Genomic DNA, 20,265 nt, shown 5'->3' on the forward strand with positions numbered 1-20,265 from the left:
GGAAATACGAATCAAAATATTAAATTTTTATACATGACAGACCACATGACAATCCACTTGTAGTTTATGCTATTTTTTTATTTTTATATTGTTTTGAATTTTAAATATTTTATATTTTAAAATTATTTACTAACGTGACATATAAAATAAATAATGTTATGTCAGTATAAAGTACATATAAATAATCATGTTATGTCATTATTGTAAAAAAAATGTTTTAATTAGTATCTAAGTCTAAAAAAAGTGATTTAATTCTTTTTAAAAAATTAATAATTAAATTTAAGAATAAAACTCAAATTAAAAAATATAAACATAGATTTCAAACATTACGCTTTTTAATTTAATTAATTTGGAAATTAATGTGTTTTTTTTTCGAAAATTAATGATTAGTTTAGACAATGTGTATGTATAGAAAAGTGAAACGGGGCAGTGGCTTGAACCGGGCGAAAACCAAAAATGAAAAAAAAAATTGAAACCGGGTCCGGCCCAGATATGGATTGCTTTTATGTCAGATTTTCCCGCGCAAAAATGCAAAAGCTTAAACTCCAAATTTCCCGCCTCGAGAAATACGGATAGAAAGTGAGAGAGACTCCCAGACCGCAACTAATTACACCAATGGCCGCCAAGGAATCGGCGGCGCCGCCGTTAAACGACGTCGATATCGTGCATTTAGCTCAACGAAAGCAACCTTCCAACAGCCACCAACAATCCAACGTTTCACTGCCTCAATTTATTCTCTCTCCTCACTCTCACAAGGACCTCCTCTCTTACCTCCATTCACGCGCCGCCTCTCCTTCTCCCTCCTCCGCCATCTGCGAGTACGTCATCTCTCTTCTCTCCCTCATTTCACTCTCTCCCGGAACCCCCACTGTCTGTTCTTTGCTCTCTTCTCTTCTCTCATCATACACTCAATTATTCCCTTCGCTTCCCCACGACTCGAATTCCCTCAGAGCAATCAAAATTTTCAACACCCTTTTGATCCATGTTCCTTTAGAAGACCTCAAGTTGGTTATTGATTTGGCTGCATCAGATTTATCAGGGGTTGTTTCAGTGGATGATGCCCAACTGTTTGATCTTTTGCCGCAATGTTTCGAGTTGATTCGAAACGCGGAGGAAAAAGGTGGGGACTATGTGAATTCCGTCGTGGATAAGATTCTTGATTCCAAATGGTCGAAAGGATTTTTGCTTAAAATGGTTTCCATTGCCAAAGAGTTTAGTTTTCTTGATAAAACGAGAGGGAACGAGTTTTTGGAGAAAGTTTTCGTTGGGATTAAAACTGTGGATTTGATGGACTTGCCTTCCCTTGTTTATCAGTTGTTAGTTTTGGCTTCGAAAGGGTTCAATAAAAGGGAGATTATTGAAGGGATTGTGTACTTTTTTGGGTCTGAATCGGGTTCAAAAATGGCTTCCACTGTTAGGCAAGTTGAAGGGACTGTTTTGTTGCATGTTAACTTTGCAGTCAAGCAGGATCCTTCTTTGGGGAAAGAGGTTATGGGGTTAGTTAAATCTGATCTTCGAGCTTTTAATCATTTCACGGTGGCTGTTTTATTGTCAGTGTCAAGGGTACGGAGGTTTAGTGAAAGCTCAATGGCTGTTTTGAAAACAGCTTTGCTTACCGCATACCGTGACTATAAATTCACCAAGTAAGGGGCCACTCCTTTAAAACCTTCAAATTCTGCTAATAGTTAATTAATGTGTATGTGACTTGTTCCTTCATTTAGAGAATGTAAATGGATACCGGATGATATTAAGGGAGAATATCTGAAGAGTGTTAAAGTGGTCGAGAAGTCCGTGTTAAGAGCTGTAATTCCCTTCTTTTGCCCTATGAATTATGTTCCTATCATGTAATCATATATTTAAATTTGCATTATGTATCATTGTGCTGGTGTGTAGGTAAATGAGAGCAACTATGGGAGGGAGCACATGGTGCCTAGTATTTTGCAATTTGGTTTTATCTTGCTAGAGTCAGTTGGGGAGGTAAACTGCAAAGAGCTCGGCAATTCTAATGGTCTCCTTGGCATTCAAGAGCTTGGTATTCAGATGCTGAAAACTCTATTTGAGGTTCATGATATAGCAAGAAACGAGGTTTGTCTAGTTATGCAATCACAATTAGACTACATAATTTTTGTATAAAGCTACCGACCAGCATTGCCAGAGATAAAGAATGGAATAGGAATTCAATTAAGATGGAAATGTTGCAAATATTAAACTATGGGATAACAACTATCTTGTTTGTTCTTTTCTCTTCCTATGCTCTCTCCCTTGCTATTATGAAACTTGTATGTCCCGCAGTTGCCTTCATAAAATGAGGAATGTTTGAAGGTTTTTGATGATCTATTAGCCTTTTGCGTGAAGACTTTTAGTTTGAAACATGTTCCTATTTTTAGTATTAATTATTTGAACTATGATCTCCTTCTCCCTAGAAATTATTAATTGGTGCTTCTTTTTCTCCCTATGAGAATGCTTCAGTAATTCATTTGAAGGTTTTGACACAGATTATAGAGCAAATCAAGTTTCGCATTCTCTCTTTGAAGCCAGAGCTGAGTAGGCCAATATTAAGGTAACTGCAAAGATAAAATGTTGGTTTTGTTTTATTTTTGGTTATTGATAGCACTAGTTTTGATGTGCAGGCTGCTCTGTTATCTCATTCAGTGTTATCCTTACCCTATGATGGAACATATTCCCCGGCTTAAGGAATTGTTGGATTACTTCACTTTCATGGATGGAAAAATTGCCTCTTATCTTGTCAGTGCTCTTTTGCCTCTCATCAGATTCAGTCGTGATCTTCGGGTATATATCTCAAGCACAATTTAATGGACATAGACGGTCAGCTTTTAACTTATAAAGTTACTTAAAAATGCAAATTAGCCTCTAGTGTGTTGGGTGGGCAGCTGTTTATGGAGAATCACTAGAAATGAGTGAAAGAAACAAAATGTTTTTAGAATATTGAAATCTGACTTACATCAAATTAAATCTTTTAGTAATTATGTTTCAGTTTCTGATCAGTGATCTGCAATCCTGAAGAAAAATGTTATATCACGAGGTGGAAGATTTGCCTCATTTGTAGAATGCTTATAATTTAATTGTTTGTTTCAACATTTCAGGATTATGCTATTTTGGTTGTGCGCAAGGCTGTGTTTAGAAGAGAAGATACAGTTCGTGTTGCAGCAACAAATTCCATTATCGAGCTTATACTAGCGGAGAAGCAACCTAATGGGGATGGCTTGTTTTCTCTCCAAGACTCGTCTAGCCAAGCAAGCTGCAGTCAGCAAGCTGACATACCTTGCAGCATGGGGGGAGATCTCTTTCAGGAGTTGAGTGCTTTGCTGCAGAGATGTCTTTATCAGCAGGTACTCTTTGTATATTAGCTTTACTGTTTCTTTTTGTTCCTTATGAGCTATGTTTCTAACTGGTGAAATTGCTGCATTTAGGCAAAGGTAAAGCAAGTTGTGTATCAAGGACTGGTGAAGCTCGTTCTAGCGGATCCGGCAATTGGAGGGCTTGTCTTTGATTTTCTCTTACCTCATTTTCTCCAGTTTTTCAAAGAGGTAGTTATTGAAGCTCTAAAATAACTTATGTAAAGCTTGTACTAGTCCTAAGCTAAGTTAGTAGGACTTAAGGGTGAATGTTGGACACAGTTACGTGTCTGACATGGTCTATGTCTGGATATTTGCCGGATACAATTGTTAGAAATGGATACTTCAGGGAAAATAAAGAGTTGAAGCAGCATAGATCCTGAATTTAAACAAAGACCTTTCATTTCAAATATTTGATTTTCTAACGGGAGAACTTGTAGAGTTATTCATATCCATCCTGCATATTAGAGAATTGTTGTGTAGTTATGCAGCTTATGATAACCTGCAGTTGATAGCTTGACATGAAGTGTGATCTCCACAGGGTCCGGATGTCCAGCTTGGAGTTAGCTCTTGCATTAAATCAGAAAATGGCAAAGTACTTATTCAGGAGCCCCTGGATTGCCTTCTTTCTTGCATCTCCTGGATTTTACTTCTTCAAACTCATGGCAAAACTGATAAACTTTTGGATTCTATTGGGGCATGTTTCGGTTTCTCCCTCTCGCAAGAGAATGAGGTATTGTCGTCATTGAAAATACATGTACAAAAATCCAATTCATGGTGTTGAAGATGGCATATGAATTTTTTTTTCTAAAAGTTACATTGGTAATATATTGCGTCTTACATCATAACGTGAAACTACTTCAGGATGGCAGGAACATGTCTACCAAGGTGTTTTCCGGTGCTTTTTTGAAGATCCGGAAGTTTCTAAGAAATGCAAATTTGGAAGGTTTGAAGGTTTTCTTCCTTTTATATTGTTTGTATCTTTCTATTTGGATATGAACTGTTGACGACGGAATGGACTCCTCTGGGGGAAGTCTTTGAAGTGTCGTCCTTTGGGTAGCTGACTCAGACTATCAACAATGGAAGGTATTGTCTCCCGGGGGAGGGTTTTGCCCCCATTCTGCGTAGAGCCGTGTATGGTTCATGGAGGGGGCACCTTGACTGTGCATGGACGTACGGCCACCCACCAAGAGGTGACGTGAGCATCTCGCCCTTGGTGAGATTTGAACCCTTGACCTATGGAATATAAGTCACCTACTGGGGTATATTCCATAAGTTAGGGGTTCGAATCCCACTGAGGGCAAGGCACTCATGTCCGGTCGAGGTGCCCCCCCTCCATGAATCGTATACGGCTGTCTGTGGATGGGGGGCAAAACCCTCCCCTGAGGGATAATACCTTCCCATTGTTGAGAGACCGGGCCAGCATCCTCAAGGACGACACTTCGAATACTTCTCCTGGAGGAGCCAATCCCCCCTCAAGATGAACTACGAAGAAAACAAAAGAAGACTTCTTAATTGTTCCCTAGTTTAATATCTAGGACATTATGTGCATTAGTCTCTATTTCCTTTTGTTGAACTCGGTTTCTTTCCCATACTAGTTTCTTGAATTCGTATTGAAGCAGACATTCTTGGTCAAACTCATGATGCAAGCTCTGCAGCTGTTCATGAAGAGAAACGGAAATGTTCTGCATTGATTTTGTCTGGAGTTATTGAAGTGGTATTGAATACCGTTGCAATGGATTTGGAGAAAGCAGCAGATCAAAAGGTTGAACTTGAAAAGGAGATTATGCAGTTTGTTGACCGCCATGATTCATTGGCAAAGGAGGCAAGTACTTCAAGACAAAGCAATGCTTGCAAAAGACCAAATTTACGAGCTACTGCTAAAGATGCAACAGATGACATTGACTCAGGCAACCCCCAATTGATTCAAGAACATTCATTTTTCTTGGCAACTTCAAGCATCTATCAGTTATTGCTAATAGCACTGAAGTTATACAGTAGTGAAAGCTCTGACATAGAAGCAACTTCACAGAATCATAGTCAGTCATCCTCAAGCAAGACATCAAAGAGTTGTTTTAAGATCATTTCATTTGCTTTGAATGCATCCCTTCATCATGTAAAATCTTCAGCCGCTGTGGGAAATGAAGGTCCGATGAAGAAGTTGATCTATGGGGAAATCAATATGCTGGGGCCTCCATTGCTGAGATTAACTCTTCTGCTCAAACCTGGTTCAAATGTTGCAACTAGTCAGAGGAAAAATGAAAGCAAAGCAAAAAAGGATGCAGAGGAAAGAAAGGAACTTCTCCTTCTAGCATTATTTTGCTTGAAAGAAATGATAACAGTCAGTCTATGTGGTTCTTGTTTGACTCACTTGCTTGAGAATCTCTTGTCAGTTCCCGAACTTGAGCATGCTGATTTGCATGATGAATGTGGTCAAGCCTCTGAAATTGATGACCAAGATATAAAAAACAAAGAGTTATTTGTTCAGAAATATTTGAAGCCGCTGCTCACAGATCTTATGAAACTATCAGCTTTTTGGACGGTTGAGGTATATGATTATTTCCTTTGGTTTAACTACTGCTACTTTCAGAAACAAAATCAGTCCAAGTGTAATTCTTTGTTTTTCAGATTCTTTGTGATATTATGTTGATGATTGGTCACAAATTGCCCTGCAAATGGAGGAACTCTCATGGAGCTTGGGCTATTCATATGTGCAAAACCAACAACACAGCAAATTCCAGTATTGCGAAAAGCATGGTTAGACTAGCCATCAATTTGAGCTCACCACCAACAGATTTGCTTGTGGCTCAAGAAATGTTAAAGGAGCTCTTAAGGTTTATAGGACCAAACAACAGTGACTTATCGCAAGTCTCGGAATACCTTGTTGTAAACCAGTCAACAACCATTGCTATAGCTTCTTGTCTACTTCAAATAACAGACACTGTCATTATCGACATGGATTGGTCAACTAAAAAACTAAAGGCAGCTTCACAAGTTGCTCAAAAGACCATTCATCATAACCAGAATGGAGAGCATAATTTGGGTTTCACATTTGAGGAAATTGTATATTCGAGGGTTAAAGCCGTTGTTGAAGTATTATCTTCCTTTGTTTTGATGAGCCTCAAGGGTAAGCAAGAACTTTGCAATTAAGATCAAAATCTCTAACTTTTCTATCATTCTTTTAAACTGAATTTATGATATTATACAATACAGATAATCAAGCTGAGCATTTTCTTAGATTAACGTCAAGATTTTATAAGAATTTAGCTCTGATTTCAAAGCTCAAGATTGCCCCTAAAGGTCAGAAGCAGCTTTTACCAAGCCTTCAATTCCAGAAGCTTGTCGAATTAACTTGCAAGGAGCTCACTGTTCCGCTTTATAACTTTGTGGCAGAGATGCAACAAGTACAGACTTTAATCCTGTTGGCATTTTGTTGTTGCTTATAGGGGTGTAAAAACGAGCCATCTGTGCTCACAAGCTACTTGAGTTATTGGGCGAGCCAAATTCAAGTATTTTAATGCTTGATCTTTTTCTGTTTTGGATTAGTATTGAAAATGTTGATTGAGTTCACACTCAAAGTTGAGCTCAAGCACAAACAACTGAGCTTGATGTTGAGTATGCCACTCGAGCTCATGTTTTACTAGGTAAATAAGCCTAATCAAGCAAGCTCAGGTATTTTGCTTTTCATCTTCAATTGAGTCTGAGTTTTAAAAGTGAGACCTGATCGAGCTAGAGTTGAGCTCGAGATTAAGATTCTTACTACTTAAGCTCAGTTTTGCTCATTACCCCTAGTCCTTTACTCACTTTTTTTTAGAATATTTTTAGGTAAATGAGTTTAATTAAGCAAGCTCAAGCAATTTGCTTTTCATCTTGAATGAAGTTGGTTGAACTAAAGCCAGAGTCAGGTCTAGATTGGGATTCTTATAGTTCGAGCTTGGCTTGACTTTTTACACCCCTAGTCCTTTATTTGATATTATTTTGGATTTTTGCTTGAGCAACTGCATTTTTCTGATATAAAAATGAGTTGCAGGCTCAACAAGAAAACGCTAACAGCAAAGGAATGATAAACAAGATCAAAAGGGAGAATAAATGCATCCCAGAGCTGATATTCCAGATTGAAGATTATGAAAAACATCTGATTCGACTCAGCAAAGCAACCAAGATGAACTTATTGAAGCACGCTAAACGCAGCACTTGTCGAGACTTCAAAATCTTGGACCCAACAACAACAAATGTTGTCGGACAAGATGTTCCCAACAATGTTGGAAATGATAATGACAATGACAATGAAAATGAAAATGAAAATGAAAGGTGCAGTGACTCTGAAGATGGAAACAATGATGGCAATGGATTAGATAAAGTGTTGTCACATGAAGGGGAGTCTGAATCTGATGCTGTTGAAGATGATGGAGCTAGTGTTCCAACTGTTAAGGGGGTGAAAAGGTCTAGAATTGTTCATGATTCAGACGATGATCGTTGATGCAAGGATTGTCAGACTGCACTTGGTAATGGTTCTTGTGGAAACATAAATATATATATTTGTTAAGAAAATTAGTAAAAAACTCAATCTATATAAGCGTATTGTTGCTTACAAACGACAACTTCAGTAATATACGAAGTATTCTTTTAAGTCTTCTGTTTCAATTATTGTTATGCAAATGACCCTTATGGTGAAGAGTAAGGAATGGCGTAACAAGGATGGAGGCACAGACTAGGGCGCAAAGCCCAACAATGAAGGCCTTTGGAAGAATGCTCGTGAGAAAGACTAAAGGCTGATGGCTAAAGAAGATAAGGGAAGCTGAACTGTGAGTTGAGTTGGAATGCGACTGATAGAAATAAATAATTTTTGTTAGTAATGTATTGTTTTTTACAGCTGTCCAGATGTCCTATGGTTAGTTACATGAGCTAAGCAAATATATTGAAGAATGTAATACATTTTTAATCTATCTATGAAAAGAAATTCAGCTTTCTTTTGAAATCTCCCATTCTTATTCAAGCTTGAATCCATTATTTGGATTCATAACAAATTGGTATCAGAGATATCGACCTGGGTAAAAGCAAAAAGAAGACGATCATGACAAAGGATATTGGATTTGTTAAAGTGTAGAGCTACTAGCTTAGATCTTTTAGTTTGATAATTAAGAATGCAGTTAGTTAGAAGAAGTTTGTTGCTTAAGTCAGGTATGCAATTAAGATCAGTTACTCTTACCAATGTATATAAACACCATCTGTGGACTGATTTAAGGTAAGTAAAAAGAATACAGAACAATTTCTCAATAGATTTGTTTATTCTCTAAAAGTCAATATCCATTTTAGCATAGTACCTAATACGGTATCAGTCACCTAGTTCCTGGTGATTGCTTCCGCTATAGTCGTATGGTGTATTCAACGAACTCTACTTCGACCGATCATCCTCCATTTTTCAATGCTCATCTGATTCAGTCGTTCCCTCATCATGATACAGTAAAACTTGATGAAGCAAATTTCATCTAATGGCAAGAACACATTCGACTCATCATAGAAGGATATGAGTTGCAGGGATTTTTGGAAGGAACATTACTTGCTTCAGCTAGGTTTGTGGCGAACCCAAACGGCACTCTGACTTCAAATCCAGATGCATCGGCGTTCATTCAGCAAGATAAGTGGTTGGCCTCTTGGCTTTTATCTACGATTAATGTAATAGCCCCTTTTTGGTTAAATCAGAATAGTGATTTCGGGACGAAAAATACAACATCAAAATTTTTATTTTATTATTATTTTAATGTTTATAACATGGTATGATGATTGTGTGAAAATTTATTTAAGAAGTTTTATCGTTTAAATGGTCAATTTGAGAAAAAGGATTAAATCGCGTAATGTGTAAAAGTGAAGTTCTATTAGCTAAAAGTATCTAATAGCTATAGAACCTTAATGTAAAGGTCCTTATTGTGTAATTAGACCACAAATAGCATGAGTGGACATATATGGACATATAAAAGGTGATTTAAATGGTTCTATAATAAGGTTAATATAGTAAATTATAAAATAAAGGTTAATTAATAAAATAAAAACATAAAGATGAGTTTCATTCATCTTTCTTAGCCGTACATAGCAAAGAAGAAAGCCATTTTAGGGCTTGAAACATTCGGCTACTTCAAGGTTCAATTGTAAGCCCGTTTTTGTCCTTTTTTTTATGATTTTTATGTTTTTGTGATAGTTGCATCTAGTACTAGCTAGCCCAGGGAATATTTTGTAAAATTTTTAAACATTTTTAATGTTTCCATTGATGAATAAGGATGTATTTTGAAGTTTCTTGATAGATTTTGAATGTTGGTTGTGAATTATACAAGTTTTATAAAGTGATTTTTAGTGAAAATGTAAATTAGGGATTAAATTGTGAAATATGAAAGCTTTGAGGTTAAAATGGGAAATAAATGCAAAATATGGGCTGATAGGGGCATTATAGTAATTCGGCTATCATGGCTATTAAAGAATTTTCATGAATTTGTGATTTTGTGTAATAAGGACTAAATTGTAAAAGTGGTGAAGTCTTTGGGGAAAAAGTGTAAATATGCTTAAATGTGTGTTTTGAATTAAATTGAATAGAGAGATTATTAAATAAGTTAATTTTGAATATATTTAGATCAAGAAAAGTAGCATTCGGATCTAGATCGGGAGAAAACTAAAGTTATCGACTAATCAACCTATTTCGTCGTTTTCACATTCAAGGTAAGTTCGTATGTGATAAATTTCAATACAAATGTATTTAATATGCTTTGATAATGCATAAATTGCGAATACGAGACTGTGGATATGAATGATAGTAATTCTACGACGATTTGATGTTTGAAATCCCGGTTGAGCCTTAGGAATAGTTTAGGATGCTAGTGACATGTCATTAGGAGATACACTGAGTTGGCTTCGGGCCATGATATTAGCACTTCGGGTGCGAGTTATATCGATTTGGTTTCGGGCCATGAATATTAGCTGATTTGACTTCGGGCCATGATATCGGTACTTCAGATATAAGTTACCTTGATTTGGCTTCGGGCTATGGTATAGGTACTTATTGTGTGAGATTCCTAAATATTCGACTTTTATTCCGAATGTTTCAACGGGTAAATAAAGGAGGTGGATGAATATGAGATGGATGTTAAAGGATACAGGTACGTACATAAATTATATAAGTTTCAAATTGAAGAAACTTGTGAAGGTAGTGTATAATCTCACAATTAAGTATTTGAAAGGCTTGTTAGCTAATGTCAGCTATATATATTGGTGTATTCAAATTATTGAATTATATTTATGTGATTGCATTAAGTTTATTTCATACGAGCTTACTAAGCTTTATAGTTTACTTTATTTATTTTTATCGTGTTTATAGTATTGTCAAAGCTAGCTTAGATACGAGGATTGTCAGAGATCGCTTTACACTATCCACCTATCTCTCGGCACCTATGAACTTGGTATTTTTAGTATATGGCATGTATAGGGACTTTGAGTCATTTTGGTTATGTTTGGTAATGATTTTGGCCATTTTAATTGGCTTGTAAATGGCTATGTTTTAGTTTGTATATATATAGTCATGTGAGTTGGCTTAGGATGGTGAATTTGATGATATATATAAATGTGTAAATGGCTTTTGTTTTGTGTTGGTAATTGACCTATGTTGTGTGATTGAGGTTGGATTCATGATGCTCAATGATATTAGGTAATTTTAATGTCAATAGGTGATGATTTGTGAATTGGTATGTTTGTGGAATTGAGCATATTAATGCATATTTATAAATGGTCATTTTGATGTTTTGAGAAGACAAGGGTTAGCATGAATTTAGGTGGCAATATGTGGTATTTATGCTTTGTATTGGTTGGTGTTGGAATTGGTATAAGTCATGCTTGATTGGAATTGAAATATATGCCTATTAATGCTATATTGTGTGCTATTTGAGAGATGTAGGTATGCCTAAATTTGGGTGGCAAATTGGCTTAATAAATAGCCTATTTTTGTCCACACGGGTAGAGACACGGGCGTGTGTATCGGCCGTGTGTGACACACGATTAAGTACACAACCGTGTGTCCCCTAGTGTTGAATTTGAATTCAAGTCAGTATGACCCACATGGTCTCACACACGGGCATGTGACTTGGCCATGTGGCATAAGTCAGTATGCCCTACAAGATTGGTACGGCCTAGTACACGGCCTGCCACACGGGCTAGCCACACGAGCATGTGTGTTGGCCGTGTGACCCAAGTCAGAGAGTTACACGGGGTTGGACACAGGCTAGGATGTGGCTATGTGCTCCCATTTCGAATGTCCGCACGGCCTGTGACACGAACATGTCTGGTGGCCGTGTGAGACACACGGCTTGTCCATACGGGCGTGTGTCCCTTGTTTTGAGAAAAAATTTCAAAGTTATGTGAAAGTTTCTTAAGTTATCGATTTAGTCTCAAACCACTTCCAATGCATGTTTAGGGCCTTGTAGGCTCATATTAGGGACAAATTGATTGAGATTGAATGATTATGGTATGAATTGATTAAATGTTTGTGGAAAGTATGTATAAATGTGTTGTAAGCTTGGTAATACTCCGTAACCCTATTTCAGTGTTGAATACGGATGAGGGGTATTACAATTAGCACTATTTTATTGTCCTATTTTTCCACTGCTAAATCTATTTGTGAGATTTAGAGCATCGTGACTCATTTGTTTGCTACGTCCACGAGTGCTAAAATATCTCGCATAAAACATGATTTGCATGCTATTAAGAAAGGTGATTTAACTGTCTCACAATATATTGCCAAAATCCAAAATATATGTGCCTTACTTGCAACGTCTGGATTTGCTGTTCCGGAGGCCGAAAAGGTTGAAGTAATTCTTGTTGGACTTTCGTTGGAGTTTGATGCGGTTTTGACTGTGGTATCGTTCTTGTCGGAGACACTTCCTTTCCAAATGTTAATGGAATTTGAAAATCGTCAGATGAGGGTAGCTTGAGAGGTTCCGATGCATGCTCATTTGGTTCAAGCACCATCGACTGCAGCGATGACTGATTCAGATTCACGTGCTGTACGGGGTGGACGTTCCATATCTGGATCGCGTGGGTGTGGTTTCTGTCCTCGGTTTCAATGTCAAATTTGTAATAGGTACGGGCACCTGGCGCAGCGATGCTTCTACTGCTTCAATCGAGAGTATGGTGGCTTGAATACTTACGGCATGCCATGAACAAGGGTCGTACGATGAAGACTATAGTCGATTTGCTGGCTCTGATAGACCTAGCCTGCGTGCGGTGACCATTCCGATGCAAAATTTTGGTGCTGCTTCATGGGAAGGCTGGCCTTATTTTTAGAATTTTGAGGCTAAGCCGCATGCTAGGATCCCTAATATCTTTTACCATTCTAACCCTAGTAGGGCTAATTATGGTCGTGAGTTTATTGGTCCACATGGGTATGCTAATGGGTCTCCATTTAGGCATGATATTGGGCCACATTTTTGGCATAATTTTGGGCGTGTTGAAGGGTGCAATGCTACACGTGTTATGAGGTGCAATTTTGGCTAGCATTATGCTGGGTTTTTTGATGAGGCTCCTAGGCCGAATGGTACAGGCCAGGGAATTGGGCCACCTAGTCACGTTGAACAGCAACATGGGTTGATCCATGTTGACACGAATATTGGCCAAAATTCAAGTAGGCCTAATGCTAACATGTTTATGTTGCAGGCCCTGGGTAACATAATATCCCCAAAGTCCCGTGGTGTACTAAACCTCGAGCTCGTGTGTTTAATTTTGATTCCTCACAATGTGTTGAGCTACCTCGAATCCCTGATTTTCATGCGCCTGATTTTTTGAACTCCACACAGTATGACTCCAACTTTGATAATACTGATTCGTATGTTCCTGTGCTGATAGGAAACTCGTCATGGTATCCAGATTTCGGTGCCACACATCATGTCTGTCAGAATGCTTCTAGGTTAAATGCCTCAACTCCCTATTCAGGTACATCCTCTCTCTTAATGGCGAATAGGGCCCCTACTAAATTTTTTTTTGTTGGGAATACTATTTTACCTACGAAGATGAAGTTATTACATCTCACTAATGTTTTGTGCGTCCCGAGCATCTGAAAAAATCTTATGTCTGTCTCTTAGTTTACTACTGACAACAATGTATTTTTTGAATTTCACCCATTGTATTGTGTTATTAAGGACATCCAAACACAGGAAATCTTGTTGCGGGGCCAAGTTCATAATTGTCTCTATCAGTTTTCGGCCGGCCCGTCTGCCTCTTCTGATGTAATTTCTGCTGTTTACAACATCCAGCTTCAAGATTGTTCTTCAGATAATAATGCATTTACTTTGTGTCATAATAGACTTGGTCACCCTTCTAAAATTGTTAAACTTGTTCTTAATAAATGTGGAGTTGTTTCAAATAAAACAAGTCTTGATAATATTTGTATTGCCTGTCAGAAAGGGAAATCACATAAATTGCCCTTTTCCCACTCTACTAGTGAATATGTGGAACTGTTTGAATTGGTTGTGTTTGATTTGTAGGGTCTAGCTTCTATTACTTGTGGGGGTAATCTATATTATGTTTCGTTTGTTGACATGTACAATCGGTTTACTTGGGTTTATCTGATTAAATGTAAATATCAAGCAGTTGACTGTTTTGTTCAGTTTCAGAATATGGACGCCACTCAATTTGGGAAGAATATTAAAAAATTTCATAGCGACTGGGGCGGTGAGTTTCGTGCTTTTGCATTAGTACTCGCAAGACATGGGATACTTCATCGTCTCTCCTGCCCCTATACTTCAGAACAAAATGGCTTTGCTGAGCCGAAACACAGGCACATTATGGAGACCGATCTCACACTGTTGGCACAGGCTAATCTACCTATAGTTTACTTGGGTTATGCATTCTACAGTGTTGTTCAACTTATTAATAGATTGCCCACTTCTATTCTGAAGGGTCAGTCTCCGTATCAGATTCTTTATGGGTATGCACCTACGTATGATTACCTCAGGGTACTTGGCTATTATTGTTTTTCGTATTTACGTCCGTTTGTGCAACATAAGCTGGATTTCTGCTCACAACCTTGTACGTTTCTGGGGTATAGCTTTCAACATAAAGGATACTACTGTCTCACACTAGATGGTAAGGTGATTGTTTCTCGTCATGTTATTTTTTATGAGCGTTGTTTATTGTTTCTATTGTTAGTTATGGACGGAGTTCAGAATTCTACGAGTATTACCATATATGTTCCTATAGTTCAGACTTCCTCTCCGTTTTTCACTACAAAAACCAACAGAACCATTGACTCTTCACCAATGGTTCCTTTGCCTAATTTAGATCATGCTCCTATGGAGTTTGGTTCAGTTACTCCACCCGTTACCTATAGTCTACCTCAGGCTATCTCTATTGCTTCGTTATTGTCGCTTGAGTCAGGATCTGTTCTACGAGAGTCTCAACTTCAGAATCCTCACACTGAAGATAGTCAGTTATCCACTGCATCCCAAACTATTCCTCCTGTTTCTTTAGGAAATACTCACACTATGTTTACTCGGTCTAAGGTGGAAATTTTTAAACCCAAGGCTTTGTCCGCAGAAGCTGTAGATTTTGAGCCACACTCTATTGAGGATGCTTTTGCTCGTAAGGAGTGGAAGTTAGCTGTTCAAGCAGAATTTGATGCGCTGATAGCTAACTCTACTTGGGAACTTGGTTCTTTACCTCCTGGTCGGAAAACAATTGGGTGCAAATGGCTTTTCAAAATCAAGAAGAATCCTGATGGGTCAGTTAATCGACAAAAAGCTCGGTTGGTACCAAAGGGATGTTCACAAGTGCCTGAGTGTGACTTCAAAGAAACTTTTAGCCCGATAGTCAAACTTGCTACTATTCGAACCATTATATCTATCGCTGTATCAAATGGATGGCAACTCCGTCAAGTCGATATAAACAATGCCTTTTTAAATGGAGATTTGACTGATGAAGTATTTATGCAGCAACCTCCTAGATATGTTTAGTATGGACCAAATGGTGAGATATTTGTGTGTCGTTTGATGAAGGCATTGTACGTGTTACGACAAGCTCCTCGTGCCTGGTTTGAAAAGTTGAAATAATTTCTTGTTTCTATTGGGTTTGTCTTATTTAAATTCAATGCCTCTTTATTTGTTAAAACTTCAACCAAGTCTACTGTCTATATTCTAGTTTATGTGGATGACATTATTATTATTGGGAGTTCGATTAATGAAATAAACTGTTTTGTTCAGTAGCTACATAACAAATTTTCTCTAAAGGATATGAATGATCTCCATTACTTTTTAGGGATCGAAGTCAGTAGATCCTCTAATGGCAGCACAAATACATTTGCGATCTTCTTGACAGAAGCTCTCTGGTTAATGTAAAGAGTGTTCATATGCCAATGGTTAGTTCGACAACATTGTCTAAAGATTAGGGTGCTCGACTTACTAATCCTATTGAGTACAAGAGTCTTGTTGCTTCTCTTCAATATGTGGTGTTAACTTGGTCGGATATTGCTTATGTTGTAAATCGTGTATGTCAATTCATGCATGACCCTACAACAGTTCATCTGATTGTGTTAAAATGTATCTTGTGGTACTTGTGGGGTACTCTCACTCATGGGCTAGTTTTTCAACGATCCAATAGATTATCTTTGGTAGGTTATACTGATGCCAACTGGGGTCTTGATTTTGATGATTGCCGTTCTATTTCAGGTTGTTGTGTTTACTTTGGTCACACACCTATTTCGTGGTGTTCAAGAAATAACAAGTTGTTTCTTGATCTATGGCAGAGGCTGAATATCGAAGTTTGGCTGTTGCTACCAGTGATGTTGCTTGGTTAACTTCTCTGTTGTTAGAATTACAAATCAGGTCTACTGATACTCCTATTGTCTGGTGTGACAACTGTTACAGCTAATCCGGTCCTTAACTCCAAATTCAAACATGTCGAACTTGACTTGTTTTTTGTTTGGGAAAAGGTGGCTAGTGGATCTCTTGTTGTCAACGAAGTGGCAACTTGTGACCACGTTGCCAATATTCTTACTAAACCACTTTCATCTCTATTTTTGCTTGTTTTTATCATTTACTTGGGGTGTTACCAGTCGAGGAAGTTGGGTGAATGTTAGAGTATAGAGCTACTAGCTTAGAGCTATTAGTTTGATAATTAAGTATGCAGTTAGTTAGAAGAAGTTTGTTACTTAAGTTAGGTATGCAGTTAAGAGCAGTTACTCTTATCAATGTCTATAAACACCATCTGTGGACCGATTAAAGGTAAGTAAAAAGAATACAGAACAGTTTCTCAATAGATTTGTTTATTCTCTAAAAGTTAATATCCATTTTAGCATAATACCTAATAGGATTGAATCAACTGTAGGAACAAGTCACAACCATTCAGAAGCAGCTTGAATCTATGCAGGCACATGAAGCAACAGTTCAAAAAATGTGGGTGGACCAACAAAGAAGTTTGATGCTAGATTCTAAGAGACCAAAACTTGTATAGAGAAAGTGATGCATAAAGATAAAAAAATCCCAATCTCTTGCAGTAACTTCTGATGGAAACACTCCCAACCCTACTACCATTCCTTTCCAAATGAGGGATGGTAAACATCCAATAAAAGCCATTGTGGTTGATGATCAAAAGAGATTTACCTACAAGCCACAACTTCAGGGTTACTACCAAAGAATATATTTGACTCTGGTTACACTCCCCAACAACGTAGCATTTTTTTCAGAATGAAGGGGAGACCTCTAACTCAACAAATGGATTCTCTACCTTTACTCCAAGGTTAAAAATTGAACTACAAATGTTTGAAGAAGTTAATCCTAAGCGTTGGGTAAAAAAAATGTCAAAAATATTTTGTAATATTCTCTATTGTTGACCATCAAAAATTAGAAATTGTTACAATGTACCTCTCTAGAAAGGCAGAGGTTTAGTTTGATGGTTACATCATGCAAAAGAACTTTGTTACTTGGAATGAATTTTCCTAAGATTTATATTTGAGATTTTCTACTAGAATTTACTATGATATAGTTGAGGAATTCAATAAATTAACTTAGAAATCTTTTCTAGACAATTACCAGTAACAATTTGAAGAACTACACCCCTACATGTTACAATATAACCTACATCTTCTGGAAAGCTACTTTGTCCCTAGTTTTGTTAGTAGGCTTAAAGATTATCTTAAGCCAAGAGTTAAAGCCAATGAACCTACTACTCTAGCCTCAACTTACAGACAAGCCAAACTTTATGAACTTCCCCTGGAAATTGAACACAAAAAACACAAACAATAATACTAAAGAAATACCTATACAAGTCAAAACTAGTTACCAATCAATCCATACACCAACCAAAACATCAATCAAACTAAACCACGTATTCCTAACAACAATGCCAATGTCCAAACTAAAGTTTTTTTCCCTTACAACCAACCATCAAAGAGAACCAATCTTATGGAACAAAGGAGGCAAAACAATCTATGTTTCAAATGTGGGGAGAGATTTACCCCAGGGCACCAATCTAAGGCCAAGTAGCTTAAATTCATAGCAATTGAAGAGCCAAATTCAGAGCTAGTAGATACTATTGTGACCAGTGAAGAAATTAAAGTTGTAGAGGTACTAGAAGAAGAATAACAGTAACAATAAAAAAAAAGGTTAGAGATATTTTTGAATGCACTTACTGGCAATACTAGTTATCATGCACTCAGAATCAAAAGAAGTATCAAAGTCAAGATCCTTATTGTACGATTGATAGTGGGAGCACTTACAATTTTATGACTCTTTAATGGGTACAAGGAAGTGGAGAATTAGTTCAAACCCTTCCTTTGGAAATGAATGCAGCTAATAGAGAAAAATTATACAGTATTGCACAATGTAACAGCCTTCATTGGAGGATACAAGGATATGTTTTTCAAGACAATTTGAGGGTACTTCCTATGGGGGGTACAAACATGGCCCTAGGGGTGGATTGGATGAAGGGTTTTAGTCCCTTAATTTTTTGACTTCAAAGCCAGGATACTTACTTTCAACCAGGGTGATCAGCAACACTACAGGAAAACAGACTTTTAACGATGTTTTTTTTTGCCTTTAGCGGCGTTTCTAAGCGCCGCAAAAAACGTCGCTATATACAGCGCCACAAAAGTTCACGGCGTTTTTTAGAAAAAAATGCCGCCAAAGACCAGGACCTTTAGCGGCGCTTTTGTAAAAAAACGCCGCTATAGACCAAGAACTTTAGCGGCGCTTTTGTAAAAAAATGCCGCTATAGACTTGTACTTTTAGCGGCGCTTTTTTAAAAAAACGCCGCTATAGACCTGTACTTTTAGCGGCGCTTTTTTGAAAAAACGCCGCTAATTTGCCCAGTTTTGCAATATGTAATTTTACACCTATATCCAACCCTCCTGCAAGAAATTCAATAAAAAACAGCAAATCTACCATAAAATCCAACCCAACCAAAACACGCAAATTTAAATAATACAAAATTATACGAAAAATATATTATATAAATTGGAAATGAATATTCAAAATATTCTTAAAATAATGTTAAAAGTTACAAGAAAACATGTCTATGATGGCGGATTTTGAAATTGGTGGAACATAGTCATCATAGACTGAAGCTGCTGCTGGAGTTCATTGTATTTCCTGTTCTGCTCCGCCTCCCTCGCTGCTGCCTCTGCTCTAAGTTGAGAAATTTGCTCATCTGTGCTAGCTTGTATCTGAACTATCTGATCTTTTAACCTCTGAACTTCAGCTTGACTTTGACTCCCGGAAGGCATGTATTGGTGCGAGGTGGATCGAAAATATTGGGTCGGGTTAACACCAGATCCTTGAAATCTAACCCGACCATACCTTTCAGGACCCAAAACTTCATTAATAATTCTGTTATCAATATCCTCAAAATTAACAGAACTATCAGTCGAAGCAGTCGCTTCATACTCTGCCTTCTTATCTTTTAGTTTCTCCTAATAAATCAGTTAAAGAGTTAGAAACGAAATATACAATAAAAAAGAATACAACATAACATTATTTAAATTACACTAATAAAAACGACGAATTGAAACATTATAATTAAATATTATAAATATTTATAATGAATCAATTTTTATTTGCTAAATATACCATAATTTCTGCAGCCTCAGATGACATCGGAGTTCCATCTTTTTTCCTGTGTGTAATGTCAAAAAGTTGAAGGCGTCCAACTTTTTGACCAGACGAGGCTTCCTACAATATAGTAGTAAAAATATTATTTAATAGTAAAAAGTTACTAATACTTGATAGATTTAATAAATCCATAGTACCTCGGCCTGAGCTACACAAGCAAAACTTTTCGACCCTGCCGTGTGCGTAAATTTTTGTTTTTGCCTGCTGCTTGTTCCAACTCGCTCATGGTGCTACATAATAAAATTATTATTACGTATATAGTAAATACTATAAACCGAAAAATTTCTAAGAGTTTGCAAGTACATAAGACCTCTCCTTTCTTCGAATTCCAAAATCGAACCGCATCTTCCCATTGGTACCTCAGCATTCCCGGTGGACATTTTGCAATTTTTCTTCGAGGCTTATGGGTTTTTTAAAATATTATTTTTTCAAAATGCTGTTATTGTCTCTCTATTTTTTACCCAATGCCTTCTTGATATAGGCATCAGAGACCTCTAAAGCAAACCTATCCTAAAAAACACAAGTTTAGGAAGTAAATATAAATGAAACTTAAACAAAAGTATTATAATTACATTACCGTTTTGTTACCTTAATATTAGAGAGAGCTTGATTTTTATTGCTATCAGGCATGTTATGCCATGATTCGTAGTTGATGGGCAACAGATTGGCATTTCGTGCTATAATGCCCAAATAGCCTGCTAAAAGTCGAGCTTCTGGTCCAACAGGCTGACCATGGCTGTTTCTAGTTACTTTGACACGCTCGACAGAATTTAAGT

At 37.2% G+C, this 20,265-nt stretch overlaps 1 protein-coding gene across 1 annotated transcript; it reads left to right on the forward strand.

Moving 5' to 3' along the window:
* Positions 1–532: 532 nt before the first annotated feature.
* LOC107891857 (Fanconi anemia group I protein) lies at positions 533–7,986 on the forward strand. The gene is made up of 13 exons (XM_016816779.2): positions 533–1,643; positions 1,722–1,803; positions 1,894–2,085; positions 2,496–2,560; positions 2,631–2,790; positions 3,105–3,350; positions 3,432–3,548; positions 3,898–4,089; positions 4,221–4,302; positions 4,979–5,904; positions 5,985–6,483; positions 6,570–6,760; positions 7,387–7,986. Exons 1-13 carry the CDS (start codon positions 616–618, stop codon positions 7,834–7,836), a joined length of 4,230 nt encoding a protein of 1,409 aa, XP_016672268.2. The 5' UTR covers positions 533–615; the 3' UTR covers positions 7,837–7,986.
* The last annotated feature ends 12,279 nt before the right edge of the window (positions 7,987–20,265 follow it).

Source organism: Gossypium hirsutum, chromosome A09 (assembly GCF_007990345.1).
Source record: "Gossypium hirsutum isolate 1008001.06 chromosome A09, Gossypium_hirsutum_v2.1, whole genome shotgun sequence".
Classification (NCBI taxonomy): domain Eukaryota; kingdom Viridiplantae; phylum Streptophyta; class Magnoliopsida; order Malvales; family Malvaceae; genus Gossypium; species Gossypium hirsutum.